The 19,096-nt window shown below is 40.2% G+C and overlaps 1 protein-coding gene across 1 annotated transcript in view; it reads left to right on the top strand.

Moving 5' to 3' along the window:
* The window catches only part of LOC150081400 (serine-protein kinase ATM-like), a 313,728-nt gene that overhangs the window by 161,138 nt on the left and 133,494 nt on the right, over positions 1–19,096 (top strand). Inside the window, exon 19 of the mRNA XM_090380190.1 lies at positions 14,511–14,590. Within this exon, the coding sequence (XP_090236316.1) occupies positions 14,511–14,590 (80 nt within the window). The remainder of the gene's footprint in view (positions 1–14,510; positions 14,591–19,096) is intronic.

Genomic DNA, 19,096 nt, shown 5'->3' with positions numbered 1-19,096 from the left:
CTCGGCGTTGCCTCATTTAGGTCAGTAGCACGTGAAATATCACATGGTCTTTCATTTCGCTCAAAGCGTTTCACAATTTCATATTTTTTCTCTATCGACAGAGGCGGACTGGCCATAAGCCTTACAGGGGAACCCCGGGGGGCCGGAGGCCGGTGTGACTTTGGCCATAAACCATAGTATGAGGCCACTACAAATTTTCCCGGGTAAGAATTTTTGATCCAGTCCGCCTCTGTTTATCGATATTGCTTTTCTTTTTCTCTCTGAATCTGCAGTGTCTTCACCAGGACGCTTCCTTTTCACACCTTTTAAGTATTTTACTCATTTTTAGGGAATAAAGCACAATTACAAAACGAGGAGGCATGCTTGATACACATAAACAAAGCTGCGAGTGTGTAGCAACTGAATAAACAAAACCATAATAAACAATACACTATTAACACCTCACATTTTACTAAAACACATTTCTAGGGGTTACCGCGATAAAACAATAAAAAACAATTTCCAGTTGCGTTCCTGCTAGTGGAATCTGTTATAAACTGGTAGTAAACTCGATCTAATTGCATTTGCGATTATACTAGCTGGAATTGTTGATTTTTATGTTATTATGGTGAAATGTGTTTCCCCTTCACTGATATAAAAAAAACCATAAATACATTTTCAGAATCTTCTCTTCATTCCTATCGTTTTGCGTTCGGTTGGGGGTGATTCTGCGTTTGACTGCCATTTCTTGTAAACACAAAGGCAAATCGTGCATAAGCGAATTCGGTTCGTGTTGTATAAGATATCGTTCCCGTATTTATAAATCATGTATGATCGAATTCGTGTAGTGTAAGCACGTGTTATACGAGGTGTTATATGTCTGTGACAACCTCAAGGACCAATTAGAGAAAATAAGATTGAATTTAATGGTTGTTTCACATTACTGCATAAAGTTTTAGATAAATTGGATTTGTGTGGAGAAAGTATGATGCCCATAAAATGTTCATTGAGTGAGTTGACAGTGCAGTTTCCAGAGGGAAATATATCCAATCTTTTTTCAGTTATATATGTATGGGCAAAACTTGGATATTTGTATCCACGTCCCAAGAAAGATTGAGATATTTATGCTGGAAAACTACCTTTCAAGCAATATGCAATGAAGTATACAGTTGATCATGGTGCTGACAATAAAAATGGATGGATTAGCATTGCTAGCTTTTTTATTCCATTCTAAAACAAAACAGATATCCACACTTTGATTTTGAGCCAGCTCATACCAGTATTGTAACCAGAAGTAATATTACAGTGGATAAAGTTTGCTGATGATTTGAAATGGGGAAGGGTAATTTAACAATTATAGCTGGGCCATGTTGCATAAAGACATAGAACTTCTAGTGATCAGTTGCAGTTGCATATATGGTGTGAAAAGTGAAATTTAATGCTTCTAAATATAGTTTTTGCACCTGGGGGAACTAAATTCTCAAAGTTATTTATAAGAGGAGTTAAAAGTAGTTCAAGAAAAAAAAAAACTTACTTAGGTGTTGCTATTCATTAAAATGATATTTTCTACCAGTATAAACAGTTGCCCAAGGCATGGATGTCTTATGCATGATTTACAAGATCTTTGCTAGTAGGGAGCAGGATGCCATTATCCCTTTAGACAAGACAGTGGTTAGACTGCATTTGGAATACTACATTCAGCTCTGGAGACTGCCTAAATAAAGACATGGAACTTCTAGAGAGGATTCAAAATCCAACTAGATTAGTGATGAGTGCAATAGACTGCAAAGTTTGAAACATGGCATATAAGGGGAGATCACTGAGATATGACACTTAAGTGATTGAGCAAATGAATGAGAAAGGTCTGTTCTCCTTCATAGGTAAGACAAGATCCATTCAATTTTTCTATTTTTTTGTGCTGATTAAGAAAAAAATCCACTTCCTTACATCTTTTGATCCTACTAGTACTACCACTAATGTGCTTTATCATTTATAGCAAGTAGACAAGGCTAACCAAGTTCTTAGAAAAAAGACAAGATTGCGTTATTACAATTATCATTATACTGCTTATCCTTCTAATTGCTTTAAAAAGAGAATTGCTCTTTCTAGTGCAACAAAATAAAATTGAAACAAAACATGTTTTTAATGAACTGTTACAAGAATATGATCATTTAGTTTTATTTAGTCTTAATGACAGTGAAGATGACTGGTTCGCCATTTATATGGTTACATCAGTTTTGCTTTAATGGACAAGTAACAATTAAATGATAAATATTTTGTTAGATTATTCCAAAATAAGTATATGTTTAATACCAAAAGCATTTTAAATTAATTTTTTTATTCAGCATTAAGTGTTAATTAAAATCATAATTTAATAAAAATAAATTAGTAATCTCCACTACTTGTCACTTTCCATATCCTATAATCATTCATGAAATAAAACTGAACTTCAGCAAACATTTTATAAAAAATGGAAACTACTCTTTTTATGATTCATTGTAAACAGTTACACTGAGTGGACAGCAATCATAGGATACCAACCTAGTAACAGGTAGGCCCACCTTTTGCCTGGATAAGGGCGGTCACACAGCAGAGCATTGAGTCCACTAGTTCATCAAAGCATTCCACAGGTATTTCCATCCATGCTTGCTGCACCACTATCCATATTTCCATCGCATTCCTGGGTATAGGATCCAAATTTCAAACGGACTTTTCCACAACATCCCAAAGATGCTCCACAGGGTGCACGTCCGGTGAAAGGAGAGGCCATTGCATGGTGATAAAATCTGCAGAATTCTCTTTGAACCATGTTCTTGTCACCACAGCTCTGTGGGGAGGTGCATTGCCCAGTGGATGCACGATGCCCATGAAGGGATACAGATGGTCTGGAAGGATGGGCACTTAACCTAGACCATACAGAGATGGGTCTAGACATACCAGAGGTCTCAAAGTGTGCCAGTTGAACGTGCCCCAGACCATTACCGACCGTACACCTGCCTGAACAGTTCCTTGTTGACATGACGGGTGCATATAGTTTTGTGTAGTTTCTGCCAGATATGCACCCTCCCATCTGCTCGAAACAACTGAAAACGAGACTCATTGGACCAGGAGACCAGTCTCCAAGATCCAATGTCGATGTGCTTTCACCCAGTCAAGGCATAGAGTCCTGTGTCGTGGTGTTAGCAATGGGACTCTGGTGGGTCAGCGGCTCCCATAACCTATTGTGGCAAATGATTGCCTGATGGTCTTGGTGGAGACATTTCTGGCACCTCCCTCATTGAAGTTGGCAGTGATTTGTGCCATTGTCACACTCTGGTTGGCTGAAACAATGCAAGACAGATGTCAATGGCCACGTTCATCAACCACCTTTCTCTCTGCCCACAGCGTGGCAGAATAACATCTTATCACTGTCCACGATGAGATGTTATTCTGGAAATGGTGTATTCCCGATACACACTTGATACTGTCGAACAGGGATAGTGCAATTTCTGTATCACCTCCACGATAGAGTGACCTATGCGTCAGACACTCACTATTATCCCTCTTTCAAAATTGGTTAACTCATGACGTTTATCCCCATACTAACCTCCCATACAAACATCAAATTACCATCTGTGTGAATGCAGTATACCTATATGCCTGCCAAGCAATAGGTGCGTACACAGTGTCGCGTTGCCCAGTAACCAGGTATCCCATTAATTCTGTCCTTTCAGTTTAATTTGCATTTATTAGTTTTCCTCAGTATAAATGCAGCTTTAACCATTACATCAGCAGTAATTGCTTTGGCAAGCAATATTTTTCGTGCTGAAGAGATAGTAGTGCAACCATAGGGGATGTGGAAGTGCAAGGATAATAAAACTAACAGCATTCTGCGGTTAGTTTTATTACTACCCACTTTAAAATACTCTCAAAAAATAAAAGGAAGTTATCCTTAGTTTTCCAAAAATGAGTGTTTTTTTTTTTAAATATGAGTTGAAGGTGATATTTTATAGGTGAAATAATAAATTAATATAGCAGATATATGTACTGCAGCTCTAATGAGTTTGCACTCCCCATATTACGGATCCTCTCCTCCATCAGCTGACGGATGGCAAAGATTTGATCACAGCATCCTCGCCCAGGTCTAAATCCCGCCTGTTCTTCTCGACTGGTTTGCTCGCGATGTATTTGCAGCCTTGACTAGATGATCTTCATAAAGACCTTTCCGATGATGGAAAGGAGGCTGATGCCACGGTAGTTCTTGCAATCCCGGTTATCACCTTTCTTGTGGATCGGTACGATAATGGCTTTCCTCCATGTTAGCGGAATTTGTTCAGTGCACCAGATGGTTTTGAGCAGTAAGTGTAGTCGGCGAAGCAGTACATCTCCCCCAGCTTTGATTGCTTCTGTGGTGACTTGGTCCACTCCTGGTGCCCTGCCATTCTTTAGGGATTGTATGGCTGCTTTCACTTCTTCTACTGTAGGCTCAACATCGACCATGGAGACTTCAGGGGGATCAATCGATAGTGCGGCTTCTGGCGGTCCCTGAGGTGGGTCGTGATTATGCAATGCTTTGAAGAATTCACTCCACCGTTGCAAACGTTCGGACGGTGATCGCACAAAGGTCCCATCAGCATTCTTGATGTTGTCACTAGTCAATTTGGTCTTTCCACTCAGACATCTGAGGGTGCGGTAGAGAGTGTGGTACTCGTTCTTGGATGCCGCCACTTCAAGATCATCTGCCACTTGATTCCAGTATGCTTCTCTTTCCGCTGTCATCCTCTGTCGGACTTCTCGGTTTAGCTGCCGGTACCGTTCAAAGTCGACAACTTTGCCTGCTTCCGTTTGTCCACGAGGCACTCGTCTGATATCCATGGTTGCGTTCGACGTCGGGCAGGTGGACATAGGGGCTTGGCACATTCCAGGATGGCATCAGCGATCTGCTTTTCTTCTTCATTTATATCCTCGGGCATGGCTAGCATCTCGAAGCGGTTGGATATGGCGGCAGTATTCATTAGCTGCCTCCAGTCCAGCTTGGCTGACCGAGATGACCTTTTTGCATGCCGTAATTTGAGCTGCACCTTAGCCCAGATGAGGTAGTGATCAGATCCCCAATCAGGTCCCCTCATGGCACGAACATCCATGAGTGATGAGCGAAATCGGGCGTTGATCAGAATGTAGTCCAGGATTGCTGAGTCCTTGCCAGATGGATTTCGCCATGTAAGTTGATGTTTTTGAGGGTGCTGGAACTGACTGTTTCCGATGATCAGGTTGTTAGATGCGGCAAAGGACAACAAACGTAGTCCGTTGTCATTGATCTTCCCATGGCCAAACTTGCCCTTTGTTGTTTCCCAACCAGATCTGTCCACGCCAATGTGGGCATTAAAGTGCCCTGCGAGGATGATCACTTCTGTCTGTGGAATTGAATCCAGCGTATGTTGGAGCTGGTTGTAGAAGTCATTCTTGGTCGGGTCCAGGCTAGTCTCAGTTGGTGCATAGGCGGAGATAATATGGGTCTTGACAGCCCTTGACAGTAAGGACTGCCAGGCGGTCCGATATTGGTTGGAAAGCGATCACACTACTGGTGGCCTGAACATCGACCATAAAGCCCACTCCTGCTTCTCGTTTCTCACCACCAGAGTAGAATAGCATAACCGCTTCGTTAGGTGCTGGTGGTTGGATGATCATCGTTCCAGACCCGGTGAGCCTTAATTCGGATAATGCCGCGATTGATACCTTGCACCTAAGTAGTTCTTGGGCAATGATTAACTTTTGTCCACCGTGGTGCCCCGTTCGAACATTCCATTCACCAATGTTAATTGCCCTTTTCGGCGTAGTAAGCTTATTACTATGGCCAGTGGTCCACTTTACACCAGTACCCTGGGTCCCCAGTGCTGGCGCATCGGCTATCCCGGATGCGGTAACATTGTTATAAGAGCTTGTTCTGTGGCCAGTGGTCCACTTCACACCAGCACCCTGGGTCCCCAGTGCTGGCACATCGGCTACCCCGGATGCTGTAACATTGTTGTAAGAGCTTGTTCCGAATTTCATGCGGTTTCTTGCCTAATTTCCCCGGTTTCCCGGTTCTGGTCATTTCGGCAGGATGACCACCCTCCTCCTTTCGCAGCCGGGCTTGGGACCGTCCATGGCAGAGTTCTTGCGCTTAACATTAGATAGAAATCTAAACTTTCATGGACATATACTAGACTTCAAACTAGTTGCCTCTTAAAACTTAACATCTTGCGCACAGTATCTTCAATGGCCTGGGGAGCCGACCGGTACACATTATTACTATTATATGAAACTTTGATTAGATCTCGTTTGGATTATCGATCTCCTATATATGCTTCAGCAAGAAGGAGCAACTTATGTCGCCTAGATACCATTCACCATAATGCTCTCCGCATAGCTCTAGGAACATTTAGAACTTCACCAATTTAGTAGTAGTAGTAGTAGTGGCATGTGATACAAGAAAGCAAGTGTATGAGTTTATGCAGCATCAGCCAAAAAAAAAAAATTCACACCATTCCCTCCAAATGCCTGTCCAGTTCCTCCTTAAATTTATTCAACCTATCAACTTCCACAACGACAGATGGAAGTTTGTTCCAACAATTAACCACCCGCTGGCTAAAGGCAAATTTCTGCAGATCTATTTTACATCTGTCTTTTCTTAATTTGAATTTATGCCCCCTTAGGTTCGTAATCTGAACAAGTGGAAGGATCCCATCAAAATTCAGCATGCTGAACCCATTCAAGGCCTTATACACCTCGATCAGATCACAGTGCAGGTGCCTAGTCTCCAGCCACTGCAATTTGCAGAACTTAAGCCTCTCTTGGTAAGAGGATCCCTTCATTCCCTTCACCAATCTTGTTGCCCTTCTCTGTACACGCTCAAGTAAATCTACATCCTTCCTAAAATGAGGCCTCCAGACCTGTATGCAGTACTCAAGGCGTGGCCTGACCATTGCCTTTGCCTTATATAGAGGGACAATCACCTCCTTCTCCCTGCTAGCAAAATTCCTATATATCATTGACAAAACCCCATGACCTGCCCTGGCAGCCTGTCTGCATTGCTCAGAAAACTTCATATCTGACTGCACAATTACTCCCAGGTCTTTTTCATTTTCTACCACCTTAAGTGTAGTACCACACAGTTGGTACGTTTCTCTGGGGTTACTTCTACCCATATGCAGTACTTTGCATTTGTCAAGGTTAAACTTCAGTTGCCACTTCTTAGCCCATCTGCCCAAATTATCTAGATCCTGTTGCAGTAGCACACTGCCATTACTGTCATTAACGACCCTGCCAACCTTTGTATCATTTGCAAACTTCGACATTAAGCCTTATATACCTTCATCAATATCATTGATAAATATACAAAACAACAGTGGACCTAACAACGAACCCTGTGGTACTCCACTAATAACATTAGTCCACGAAGAGCAGCACCCATTGATTACCACCTTCTGTCTTCTCCCACTTAACCATCCTTTTATCCATTGTAGCAACTTACCCTTAATACCATTCTGCTCCAATTTGTACTATAGTCTTCCATGCGCAACAGTGTCAAAAGCTTTCCAGAAATCCAAATATATGATATCAAAATTATTTTTTGCATCCCGTTCCTTTGTAACCACATCATTATATCCTATCAAATTTGTCAGACAAGACTTTCCTTTAACAAACCCATGCTGTGTCTGAATTATTGCTGCAGTCTTGTTTAGATGATCCTGCAATGCATCTTTAACCTGTGACTCCATTATTTTACCCGGAACAGTAGTTAAACTAACTGGCTTGTAATTACTCGTGTCACCCTTCGATCCCCCCTTTGTGAATTGGGGATACATTTGCACATCTCCAGTCAGTGGGAACCTCCCCAGAGTCCAAGGATGGTCTCATAATTATGGCTAAGGGTTTGCTTAGTTGCTTTGCCGCCTCCTTTAATATAACTGGATAGATCCCATCCACCCCAGGTGCTTTTCTTATGTTTAACTTCAACAATTTCTCCTCCACTTTGCTTTCAGTTATTACAAAATCATTAAGTATCCTGCTACAATTTGATAACCTTCTGCCATTTTCAAACCTTAATAATTCCTCATATGTGAATGTAGATGCAAAATACTCATTCAGTTTGTTTGCTATCTGAGCAGGATCATCAACAGTGGAACCATCGATATCAAGTGGACCAATCAGATTCATCCCCTTCCTTTTAGAGTTTATATAATTAAAGAAATCCTTGCTGTTTTTCTTAGCATCTTTTGCCAAGGAATTCTCGTAATCTGCCTTCACCTGCCTAACCTCCTTTGTGACCTGATTACAGACTAGTTTATATCTGCCATAGGCTTCTCAGTCACTTGATAATTTATATGCATCCCATGCATTTTTCTTCTCTGTTTCGAGTCTCATTAGTTCATTTGATAACCATTTAGGCCTAAACCTTGAACAATATTTCTTAATAGGTATGAAACTTTTAGTAGCATCCACGATTAATTCCTTGAATGCTTCCCACTTAGAATTTACTGTTGGTAACATCGTCAGTTGATCCCACCGTACAGAATTTAAAAACTGTCGGAGGCCACTGTACTCACCTTTATGAAAGCAAAAACCCTTTCCTTTACCCCTGATGGTAATTAAATCTTTAAGTAAATCCCACATCAGTACACTGTGATCACTGCCACCTAGTGGTTCCTTTATCTGCAAATTCTTAATACACGAATGATCACTGCTGATAACCAAATCAAGAGTATTACTTTCTCTGGTTGCCTCTCGAACATGCTGCTGCAGATAACAATCATCCAATAAATCCACAAAAGTTTATACTGACTAGTGTGTGAGTGACCAACCCACAAGTTCCAGTCAATATCTGGGAAGTTAAAATCCCCCATTATAAGACATTCCGATTTACTAGCCTACTCTATTTCTCTGTACAATTCATTCGAGTCATTAGGCCTATAATACACTCCTACTCTTATTTTTGCTTTCGCAGTGCTTATGTCACACCAAACTGACTCAGCAGTGCACTGTTCTTCTATATCAACAGGATGCACTTCTTTTGATTTTATGTTTTCCTTAATTAACAGCATAACACCTCCTCCCTTTCTATCCTGTCTCTCCTTTCTGTACACATTGTACTCCCCAAATTCCAGTTCAGCATTCCTTATATATGTGTGACACTACTTCTCTGCTATCCCAACAATTTACAGCCTGTATGCCGATGCATCGGAAACCCCGCTGCATCTTCCACGAGATTATCTACTGTGCATGTATGTGACAAAAATATACAGTCAGCCATCACATCAAAATTGGTCCATTATTCACGATCAACCATGGACGAGTAATTATGATTGCAAGCCAAAGAAAATAAACCAGTAGGACTGCGTCTCAGACACTTAGCTCAAGTTTGGGAAATACATTTCCTGCACATTTCTGCAGTAGATATAAACTCAGAACCTCCTTGGATTCCGACTGTGCCTTTGTCCATATCATATCTTACAAACAGGAATAAAAAAGAGATCTCTCCAATTGTTATACAGAAGCTCCATGCACTGCACAGTTTTGAAAATAGAAACAGTCATCAGATTTACACGGATGGTTCAAAATCGAACAACTCAGTAGGTGCTGCAGTAGTTTTACCGGAATATATTATATCCATCTCCTTGCCTCATGTTTGCAGTATTTTCACAGCAGAATTATATGCTATTAAACTAGCACTGGATGATATTACCGAGCATCAACTTCTACCTGCTCTAATTTATACTGACTCCCTTAGTGCAGTAGCAGCTCTACAGAATAGCAAATATTCAGCATCTCAAAAAACAACTCAGAATTTTGCATAAAGAAGAAAACAAGTGTCTATCTGTTGGATTCCCAGCCATGTTGGAATCCCAGGAAATAATTATGCAGACCAAGCTGCAAAAAATCCAGATCTTAATATACAAGATAACTTTCAGTTTGTACCATTTACAGATTATAGGGATGTATTTCGTACTAAATATACTTCCATTTGGAAACAACTTTGGAGGGACCAACCATGCAATAAACTTCACAGAATAAAAAAAGATCTATGTCCGTGGCATTCTAACTCATGTATAAATGGGCAGGAGGAAGTTATATTAACAAGACTGCTCATTGGACATGCCTTCCTCACTCACAAACATTTATTTCTAAGAGAAGATCCTCCACTCTGCTCTGTCTGTCAGATACAACTTACAGTAAGGCACATCCTGATTGATTGTCCATCCTATTCAGCGGCTTGAACCACATCCTTCCAATCATTAGCAAACTTGCAAGCTCCTCTAACCCTCTCTCATGTACTTGGTGACAAAGCAAACCTAAGTGAACTCTTTATATACATTAAACATCTAGGAATAATAAATACACTCTGATATATCCATCCATAAATGATTAAAATGAACATAATGATACTGACAGACACATGTTGGCCGCAGTTGCCCTTGTGTCGTGAAATTTTTTATAACAACAACAATATTGGAATAAGCATCAGCCTGGAAAACAAGATGCAGGATATTTCGGAGACTGCTGGGAGTCATTGCGGTACAAGTAAACACATGGGTTGTGTTAGGGTAGCTAAGAATAGGAACAGGTGCATGTATACTTGCGTGTACACCAATGCTAGGAGTTTGGTAAATAAATTTGATGAATTTGAGGTATTGCTCAAAACATCAAAGGCAGATATTGTTGGGATATCAGAGACGTGGTGTCACACAGATATAAGGAATGCAGAACTGGAATTTGGGGAGTACAATGTGTACAGAAAGGATAGACAGGATAGGAAGGGAGGAGGGGTTATGCTATTAGTTGAGAAACACATAAAATCCAAGGAGGTGAAGCCAATCAACATCGCTGATCAGTACAGTGTCGAATCAGTTTGGTGTGACAGGGAGATCAAAATTGAGAGTAGGAGTGTGCTATAGGCCTACTGACTCTGATGAGTATAATAAGGAACTGTACAGGGAAATAGAGTGGGCCAGTAAATCAGAGAGTCTTATGATGGGGGATTTTAATTTCCCAGATATTGACTGGAATTTGGGGGCTGGTCACTCACACACTAGCAAGGCTTTTGTGGATTTATTGGATGATTGTTTTCTACATCAGCATGTTCGAGAGGCAACTAGAGGGAGTAATACTCTTGATCTGATTATCAGTATCGATTCTTCATGCATTAAGAATCTGCAGATAAAGGAACCACTAGGTGGCATTGATTACAGTGTGCTGAAGTGGGATTTACTCAAAGAGGTAACTACCATCAGAGATAAAGGGAAGGGTTTTTGCTATCGTAAAGGCGACTACGATGGTCTGAGACAGTATTTAAATTCTATACAGTGGGACCAACTGATGAAGTTACCAACAGCAAATTCAAAATGGGAAGCATTCAAAGAACTTATCTTGGAAGCTACTAGACTTTACATACCAACTAAGAAATATTGTTCAAGGTTTAGGCCTAAATGGATGTCAGATGGACTAATGAGACATATCGCAGAGAAGAAAAATGCATGGGATACATATAAATTAACATGTGACACAGAAACCTATGATAGATATAAGCTGGTCTGTAACCAAGTTACAAAGGAGGTTAGGCAGATTACGAGAAATCTTTGGCAAAGGATACAAAGAAAAACAGCAAAGAGTTCTTTACTTATGTAAACTCTAGAAGGAAGAGGATGAATCAGATTAGTCCACTTGATATCGATGGTTCAACTGTTGATGATCCTGCTCAGGTAGCTAACAAACTAAATGAATATTTTGCATCGACATTCACACATGAGGAGTTATTCAGTGAGGGGAATGCCAGAGGTGTATTCAACTCTGGCAGTAATCTAGAGAATCTTGTAATAACTGAGAGTCAAGTGGAGGGGAAATTGTTGAAGATAAACACAAGAAAGGCACCTGGGGTGGATGGGATCTATCCAGTTATATTAAAGGAGGCAGCAAAGGAAGTAAGAAAACCGTTAGCCATAATTATGAGAGCTTCCTTGGACTCAGGGGAGGTACCCATAGACTGGAGATGTGCAAATGTGACCCCAATTCACAAAGGAGGATCAAAAGCAGACACAAGTAATTATAGACCTCTGAGTTTAACTTCTGTTACAGGAAAATTAATGGAGGCACTGATTAAAGAAGCACTGCAGGATCATCTAGACAAGACTTCAGTTATAGTTTGGACACAGCATGGTTTTGTTAAGGGAAAGTTTTGCCTGACCAATTTGATTGGATACTATGATGCAGTCACAAAAGAACTGGATGCAGGGAATAACTTTGATATTATATATTTGGATCTTAGAAAGGCTTTTGGTACTGTTGCACATGGAAGACTGCTGCACAAATTGGAGCAGTGTGGCATTGGAGGCAAATTGATGCTATGGATAAAGGGATGGTTGAGGGGGAGAAGACAGAGAGTGGTAATCAATGGACACTGCTCATCGTGGACTAATGTTATTAGTGGAGTCCTTCAGGGTTCAGTGTTGGGTCCATTATTGTTTTCTGTATTCATAAATGATATTGATGATGGAATATCAAGCTTAATGTCCAAGTTTTCAGGTGATACAAAGGTTGGCAGGGTTGTTAAGGACACTACTGACGCTATGCTGCTGCAACAGGATCTGTAAAGGTTGAGCAGATGGGCCGAGAGGTGAGAAATGAAGTTTAACATTGACAAATGTAAACTACTACATATAAAAAACAGCAACCCCAGAGCAATGTATCAACTCTGTGGTACTACACTGACAGTGGTAGAGAATGAAAAAGGACCTGTGGGGGGAATTGTGCAGGCAGATATGAAGTTCTCTGACAGTGCAGACGGGCTGCAAGAGTAGTCCATGGTGTTTTGTCAATGGTATACAGGAATTTTTCTAGCAGGGATAAGGAGGTGATTATTCCCTTGTATAAGGCAATGGTCAGACCACACCTTGAGTACCGTATACAGGTCTGGAGGCCTCGTTTCAAGAAGGATGTAGAGCTGCTGGAACGAGTACAGAGAAGGGCAACAAGATTAGTGAATGGAACAAAGGGTTGCTCTTATGAAGAACCGCTTAAGTTTTGCAAATTACAGTGTCTGGAGACTAGGCACCGGTGAGGTTATCTGATAGAGGTGTATGAAGCCATGAATTGTTTGAGCATGCTCAATGCTGATGGGATTCTTCCTCTTGCTCAGAATAATCACCTGAGAGGGCATAAATTCAGATTGAGGAAAGACAGATGTAGGATAGATGTGCGGAAATTTGCCTTTAGCCAGCGGGTAGTTGGTTGGTGGAACAGACTTCCATCCCTTGTTGTGGAAGTTGATAGACTAAATAAATTTAAGGCTCAGCTGGACAGGTATTTCGAACGAATGGAGGGGTGAAATGGAAGTGTTTTTTTTTTTTTTTTTTTTTTTTTTGCTCTTGTATCATATGCCTCTACTAATGCTAATGCTCCAGTGGGGCAAAGACAACTTAATTGATTTCAGTCCTAAAACTCATTCTTGTCTTGCAAAAAGGATTCTTCTGCAGCTATGCTTAACTTTGCTGACATTCCGATTTCTAGGCAAATTGATATATCTCTTTTGGGGCTTACACTGACTTTTAATATCTCTTGGCACAAGCACATTTCAAATATTTCTCCCTCTGCATCTAAAAAACTTGGTTTTCTCTTTTGCTCTCGGCCTTACTTTTCTTCCAAACAGCTGTTCATTCTGTACAAATCACAAATCCACCCTACCATGGAATATTGTTCCCACATCTGGGACAGTGCTCCCAAAACCTCTCTCAGGCTTCTAGATTCCATTCAGAAGAGGGCAGTTAGGTTAATTAATGACTCATCTCTAACAGAGTGTCTCCACTTGCTGTCTCATAGATGTACTGTTTCTGCTGCATGCCTTTTCTACAGATACTTCCATGGCGACTGTTCTTCTGAATTGGCTACTGTAATTCCCGCTCTCTCTCTTTCTAAACAGTCTGAGCACATGCTGCCGCCAGCCAACATCCATTTACTGTCCAACTTCAAAATCACAGAACCAACTTTTCATCTTCCTCGTTTATTCATTCAACTGCCATTTTCTGGAACAACTTTCCTTCATATGTCTTTTCTGAAAATTACAGACTACAGAAGTTCAAGTCTAATGTCAACAAATATCTTCTCTCATCTTTTTAACCTCCAACATAAGCATGGTACTAAGCACTATAGGTTCTAATACCTCTTGTGTTTTGGGTTTTCATAAAAGAAAAAAAAATAAAAACTCGTTTGAAACTAGCACTTCATCTCTTTATGAAAAGTTTAAGATGAATGTATAATCTGTAAAAGATTGTTTCTGTGAGATTATATAAAGTGATTTTTTTAGTGATTTAATAATCATTCTGAGCAAATCTTGTTTTTATCTTTAATTCAGAATTCTTGTGTGTTACCTTCTATGAGCCTTTTAATAACTTTAAAATCAGTTTAATAACTTTCTTATTACCTTTAAAGTCAATTTATATCTTATTTATTTAGTAATTATCTTGTTTCCAAAATAATACTTTTTTGGTTATTTAGTTTACAGTTGTATAAATTCTTTATAGGCTATGAAAGTTATGGAAAGCATTTTATATGCTGGTTGCTGTGGTGAAGAAGATATTAAAATCATCCTGGAACTACTCAAGTGAGATATGTTCTTTTATACCTTCTTTCAGAATATGTATCAAAGTGTAATAAATGTCAACATTGTCAGTATAATTAATACTAAATTTGGGGAAACAATTAGCAAAAGTAAAGTTGTCCTAATGCTAAAGCATTAGTACAGGCATATGATGCAAGAAAGCATGATTATATACGAGGGTGGTTCAATAAAGAATCGCCCTCACGTACTTCCACATATTGCAGAGTGATGATATTTTGTGTGTAGCATCATATATATCTCTGTACTAAATGTGTAAAATTTCAACCCTGTGTCTTAATTTGTTTTTCTCTTACAGAGCTGAATGTGTGACAAAGTAGCATCATAGACAAAGTTGAAGCCAGAGCTTTAATCCGGTATCTGTCCTTGAAGGGAAAATCTGCTAAAGAAATCCACAAGGATATGACTGCTGTATATAAGGATGAAGCCCTATCCTATGGCATTGTGAAGCACTGGCATAGACAGTTTAGGTGTGTTCGGACATCGGTAGAATCTGAGCCCATTCCAGGTCGTCCCCATTCAGCCATTGATGACAGCACGATCAGAAAAGTGGAGTTGTTAATCATGGAAGATCGCCGGATATCTATGTGTGCATTGTCCCAGGAGGTGAAGATTAGTGTGGGCTCTGTTGAAACAGTCCTTCATGACCAACTCCATTTACGGAAATTGAGTGCAAGATGGACTCCCCGATTATTGACTGGTTTCCAGAAGGCTGATCGACAACAGAAATCACAAGAGTGGTTAGCCCTGTGCCAAAAAAATGAGGAATACTTTTTCTCTTGTTTAATCACTCAGGATGAAAGTTGGATACACCATTTTAACCCTGAAAGTAAAAAGCAGTCAGTGGAATGGTGGCATCATGGTTCCCCACCCCACAAGAAGGCAAGGGTCCAAGCGTCAGCAGGAAAAGTCTTGCTGACAGTGTTTTGAGATGAGAAGAGCGTAATAATGATTGATTACCTGCTGAAAGGTAGAAAAATTACAGGTGCCTATTATGCCAACTTACTCACAAAATTATGGGAGAAAATCAAAACATGTAGGCATTGCATGCTGTCCAAAAGTGGGAGAATGCTTCAAGACAATGCCCAAGTTCACACTTCTGAAATTGCAACAACACAAGTGACCACTTATGGATATGAAATACTTCTCCATCAAGCCTACTCACATGATCTTGCACCATCGGACTTCTTCTTGTTTCCTTCCCTCAAATCATTTCTTCGTGGAACCCACTCCCCTGATGACGAGACACTCATTTCTGCAACAGAATCATGGTTCAAAGACCAACCTCACCACTTGTACAAAAACGGTATCCGTAGCTTCATCCATCGATCGGAAAAGTGTGTAAATCTGCACAGTGGCTATGTAGAGGAGGATTAAAACCTGAGCCATGAATTAACAGGCTAGCTCATGGCGATTCTTTATTGAACCACCAATGTAGCATCACAAAAAAAAAAAAAAACCCTTCCATTTCATCCATCCAGTCACTCCAAATGCTTGTCTAGTTCTCCCTTGAACTTATTTACAGGTGAGTAATCTGAGCAAAAGGAAGAATCCCATCAGCATTGGGCTTGCTCAAACCATTCAAAGCCTTATACACCTCAATCAGATCACCTCGCAGGTCATTAGAACTTAAGTCATTCTTCATAACAGCAACCCTTTTTTCCACTCGCCAATCTTGTTGCCCTTCACTGTACTCGTTTTGGCAACTCTGCATCCTTCCTAAAATGAGGCCTCCAGACCTGTACATAGTACTCAAGGTGGGGCCTGACCATTGCCTTATACAAGGGGATACTCATCTTATCATACTCATCGAAAAGACACCACTCTTGCAGCCTGTTTACATTGCTCAAAAAACTACATAAATGACTGCAGAATTACCCACAGGTCCTTTTCCTCTCTACCACCCTGAGTGTAGTACCACACAGTTGGTATGTTATCTGGGATTACTGCTACACATATGCAATACTTTACGTTTATCAATGTTAAACGTCAGTTGCCATCTCTCAGCCCATCTGCTCAACTTTTCTAGATCCTGTTGCAGTAGCATACTGTCATTAGTGTCATTAAGAACCCGGCCAACCTTCGTATCATCTGCATTGTAGCAAACTTAGACATTAACCCTGTTATACCTTCATCGATATCATTGATAAATACAGAAAACACTGGACAAAACAAAAAACCCTGGGGGACTCCACTAGTAACATTAGTCCATGAAGAGCAGTGTCTATTAGTAGTAGTATGTGATGCAAGAAAGCAAGCGTATGAACTTATGCATCATCAGCCAAAAAAAAAAAAAAAAAAAAAAATCACACCATTCCCTCCAAATGCCTGTCCAGTTCCTCCTTAAATTTATTTAACCTATCAACTTCCACAACAACAGATGGAAGTTTGTTCCAGCAATTAACCACCTGCTGGCTAAAGGCAAATTTCCGCACATCTATTCTACATCTGTCCTTCCTCAATTTCAGTTTATGTCCTCTTAGGTTCGTAATCTGAACAAGTGGAAGAATCCCATCAGAATTCAGCGTGCTCAACCCATTCAAGGCCTTATACACCTCAATCAAATCACCTCGCAGGTGCCTAGTCTCCAGCTGCTGCAATTTGCAGAACTTAAGCCTCTCCTGGTAAGAGGATCCCTTCATTCTCCTCACCAATCTTGTTGCCCTTCTCTGTACACGCTCAAGCAAATCTACATCCTGCCTAAAATGAGGCCTCCAGACCTGCATGCAGTACTAAAGGCATGGCCTGACCATTGCCTGATACAGAGGGACAATCACCTCCTTTTCCCTGCTAACAAAATTCCTGTATATCATTGACAACACCCCATGACCTGCCCTGGCAGCCTGTCTGTATTGCTCAGAAAACTTCATATCTGACTGCACAATTACTCCCAGTCTTTTTCATTTTCTACCTCTTTAAATGTAGTACCACACAGTTGGTACATTTCTCTGGGGTTACTTCTACCCATATGTAGTACTTTGCATTTTTCAAAGTTAAACTTCAGTTGCCACTTCTCAGCTCATCTGCACAAATGTTCTAGATACTGTTGCAGTAACACACTGCCATTACTGTCATTAACAACCCTGCCAACCTTTATATCATCTGCAAACTTCAATACTAAGCCTGATATACCTTCATCAGTATCATTGATAAATATACAAAACAACAGTGGACCCAACACCGAACCCTGTAGGACTCCACTAATAACATTAGTCCATGAAGAGCAGTACCCATTGATTACCACACTCTGTCTTCTCCCACTCAACCATCCTTTTATCCATTGTAGCAACTTGCCCTTAATGCCATACTGTTCGAATTTGTACAGTAGCCTTCCATGTTAAACAGTATCAAAAGCTTTCCTGAAATCCAAGTACAGTGGGGCCCCAATATCCGATGATAATTTGTTGCACAAATCCAATTTTATGTTGAAAATATTGTAAGTTGAAACCAATAATATATTGATTTCCTGCAATTTGTTCCCAACTCTTGGCAGTTTACTCCAACAACATAAAATTGGTATTTCTTACATGTTTTACTTGATTTTTATATTAAGACTGAGTGTTTTATAAAAATTATTTAATAAATAGTTATAAAACATCTTAAAATAAAAACCAAACAATAAATTAGAATTTACCTTAAACTTAAAGTGCAGGGCTGATGAAATCAATGGTGATGTAGTGGTGGTGGGATTAGATCAGACGTCATGTGTCTTTTCAGTCTTTTGTGTTTTGCTGCTACTGGCAAAGAATCTATCCAATGTGGACTGTTTTTTACAACTTTTTTTTAGTCTCCTGAAGTAAAAAATGACTTCATCTTCCATTTTGCACATCATGAGTTCAGTGGTTTCAATGTTGGGGTGTTTTTTTACTACTTCTCTTAAATGCTCACAACAAGGAATGAGCCTTCAACTCTTCACCTGATACTTTTTTGGTGTCATCTTCTTCCTCTTCGTAATTTTCTCCAACTCTTTTAGCTCCTCTGACATTAGCTCACACCCATGAGTGTCAATAAGGTCCTCCACATCCTCTTCTTCAACCTCCAGACTCATTGATTTACCAAGAGTGACAATATCATTTGTCAAAGCACCATCGTCTTCAAATCAGTCAAAGTTATGGATGATTAAAGGCAAGATGTTTTTCCAGGCTGATGGAAGCATCTGGTTTTTCCAGACTGATGGAAGCATCTAGTTTTTCCAGGCTGATTTAAGCATCTAGTGGAAGCATCATTCCAAGGACTTACAATTAGCCTCACACTGTCCAGAATGTTGAACTTCTACCTCCAAAAATATTTGAGTGTGACAGCATTTTAAAAAGAGGTCATTGCTAAGCAACTTGCAGACATTTTTTGGTATAGATTTTCTTGAAGTTTGCAGTCACTTTCTGGTCCATTGGTTGAAGAAGAAGAGTGGTGTTATGTGACAAGAATTTGACTTGAACAAAGTCAAATTGTGTCCAAGAGATTGAACAAGGTCAGGATCATAGCCTGGTACAT

The sequence above is a fragment of the Mastigoproctus giganteus genome, chromosome 8 (genome assembly GCF_048544385.1).
Source record: "Mastigoproctus giganteus isolate SK-2022 chromosome 8, ASM4854438v1, whole genome shotgun sequence".
NCBI lineage: Eukaryota > Metazoa > Arthropoda > Arachnida > Uropygi > Thelyphonidae > Mastigoproctus > Mastigoproctus giganteus.
The sequence above is the reverse complement of the archived record's forward strand: the minus strand, read 5'-3'. Positions and strand labels throughout refer to the sequence as shown.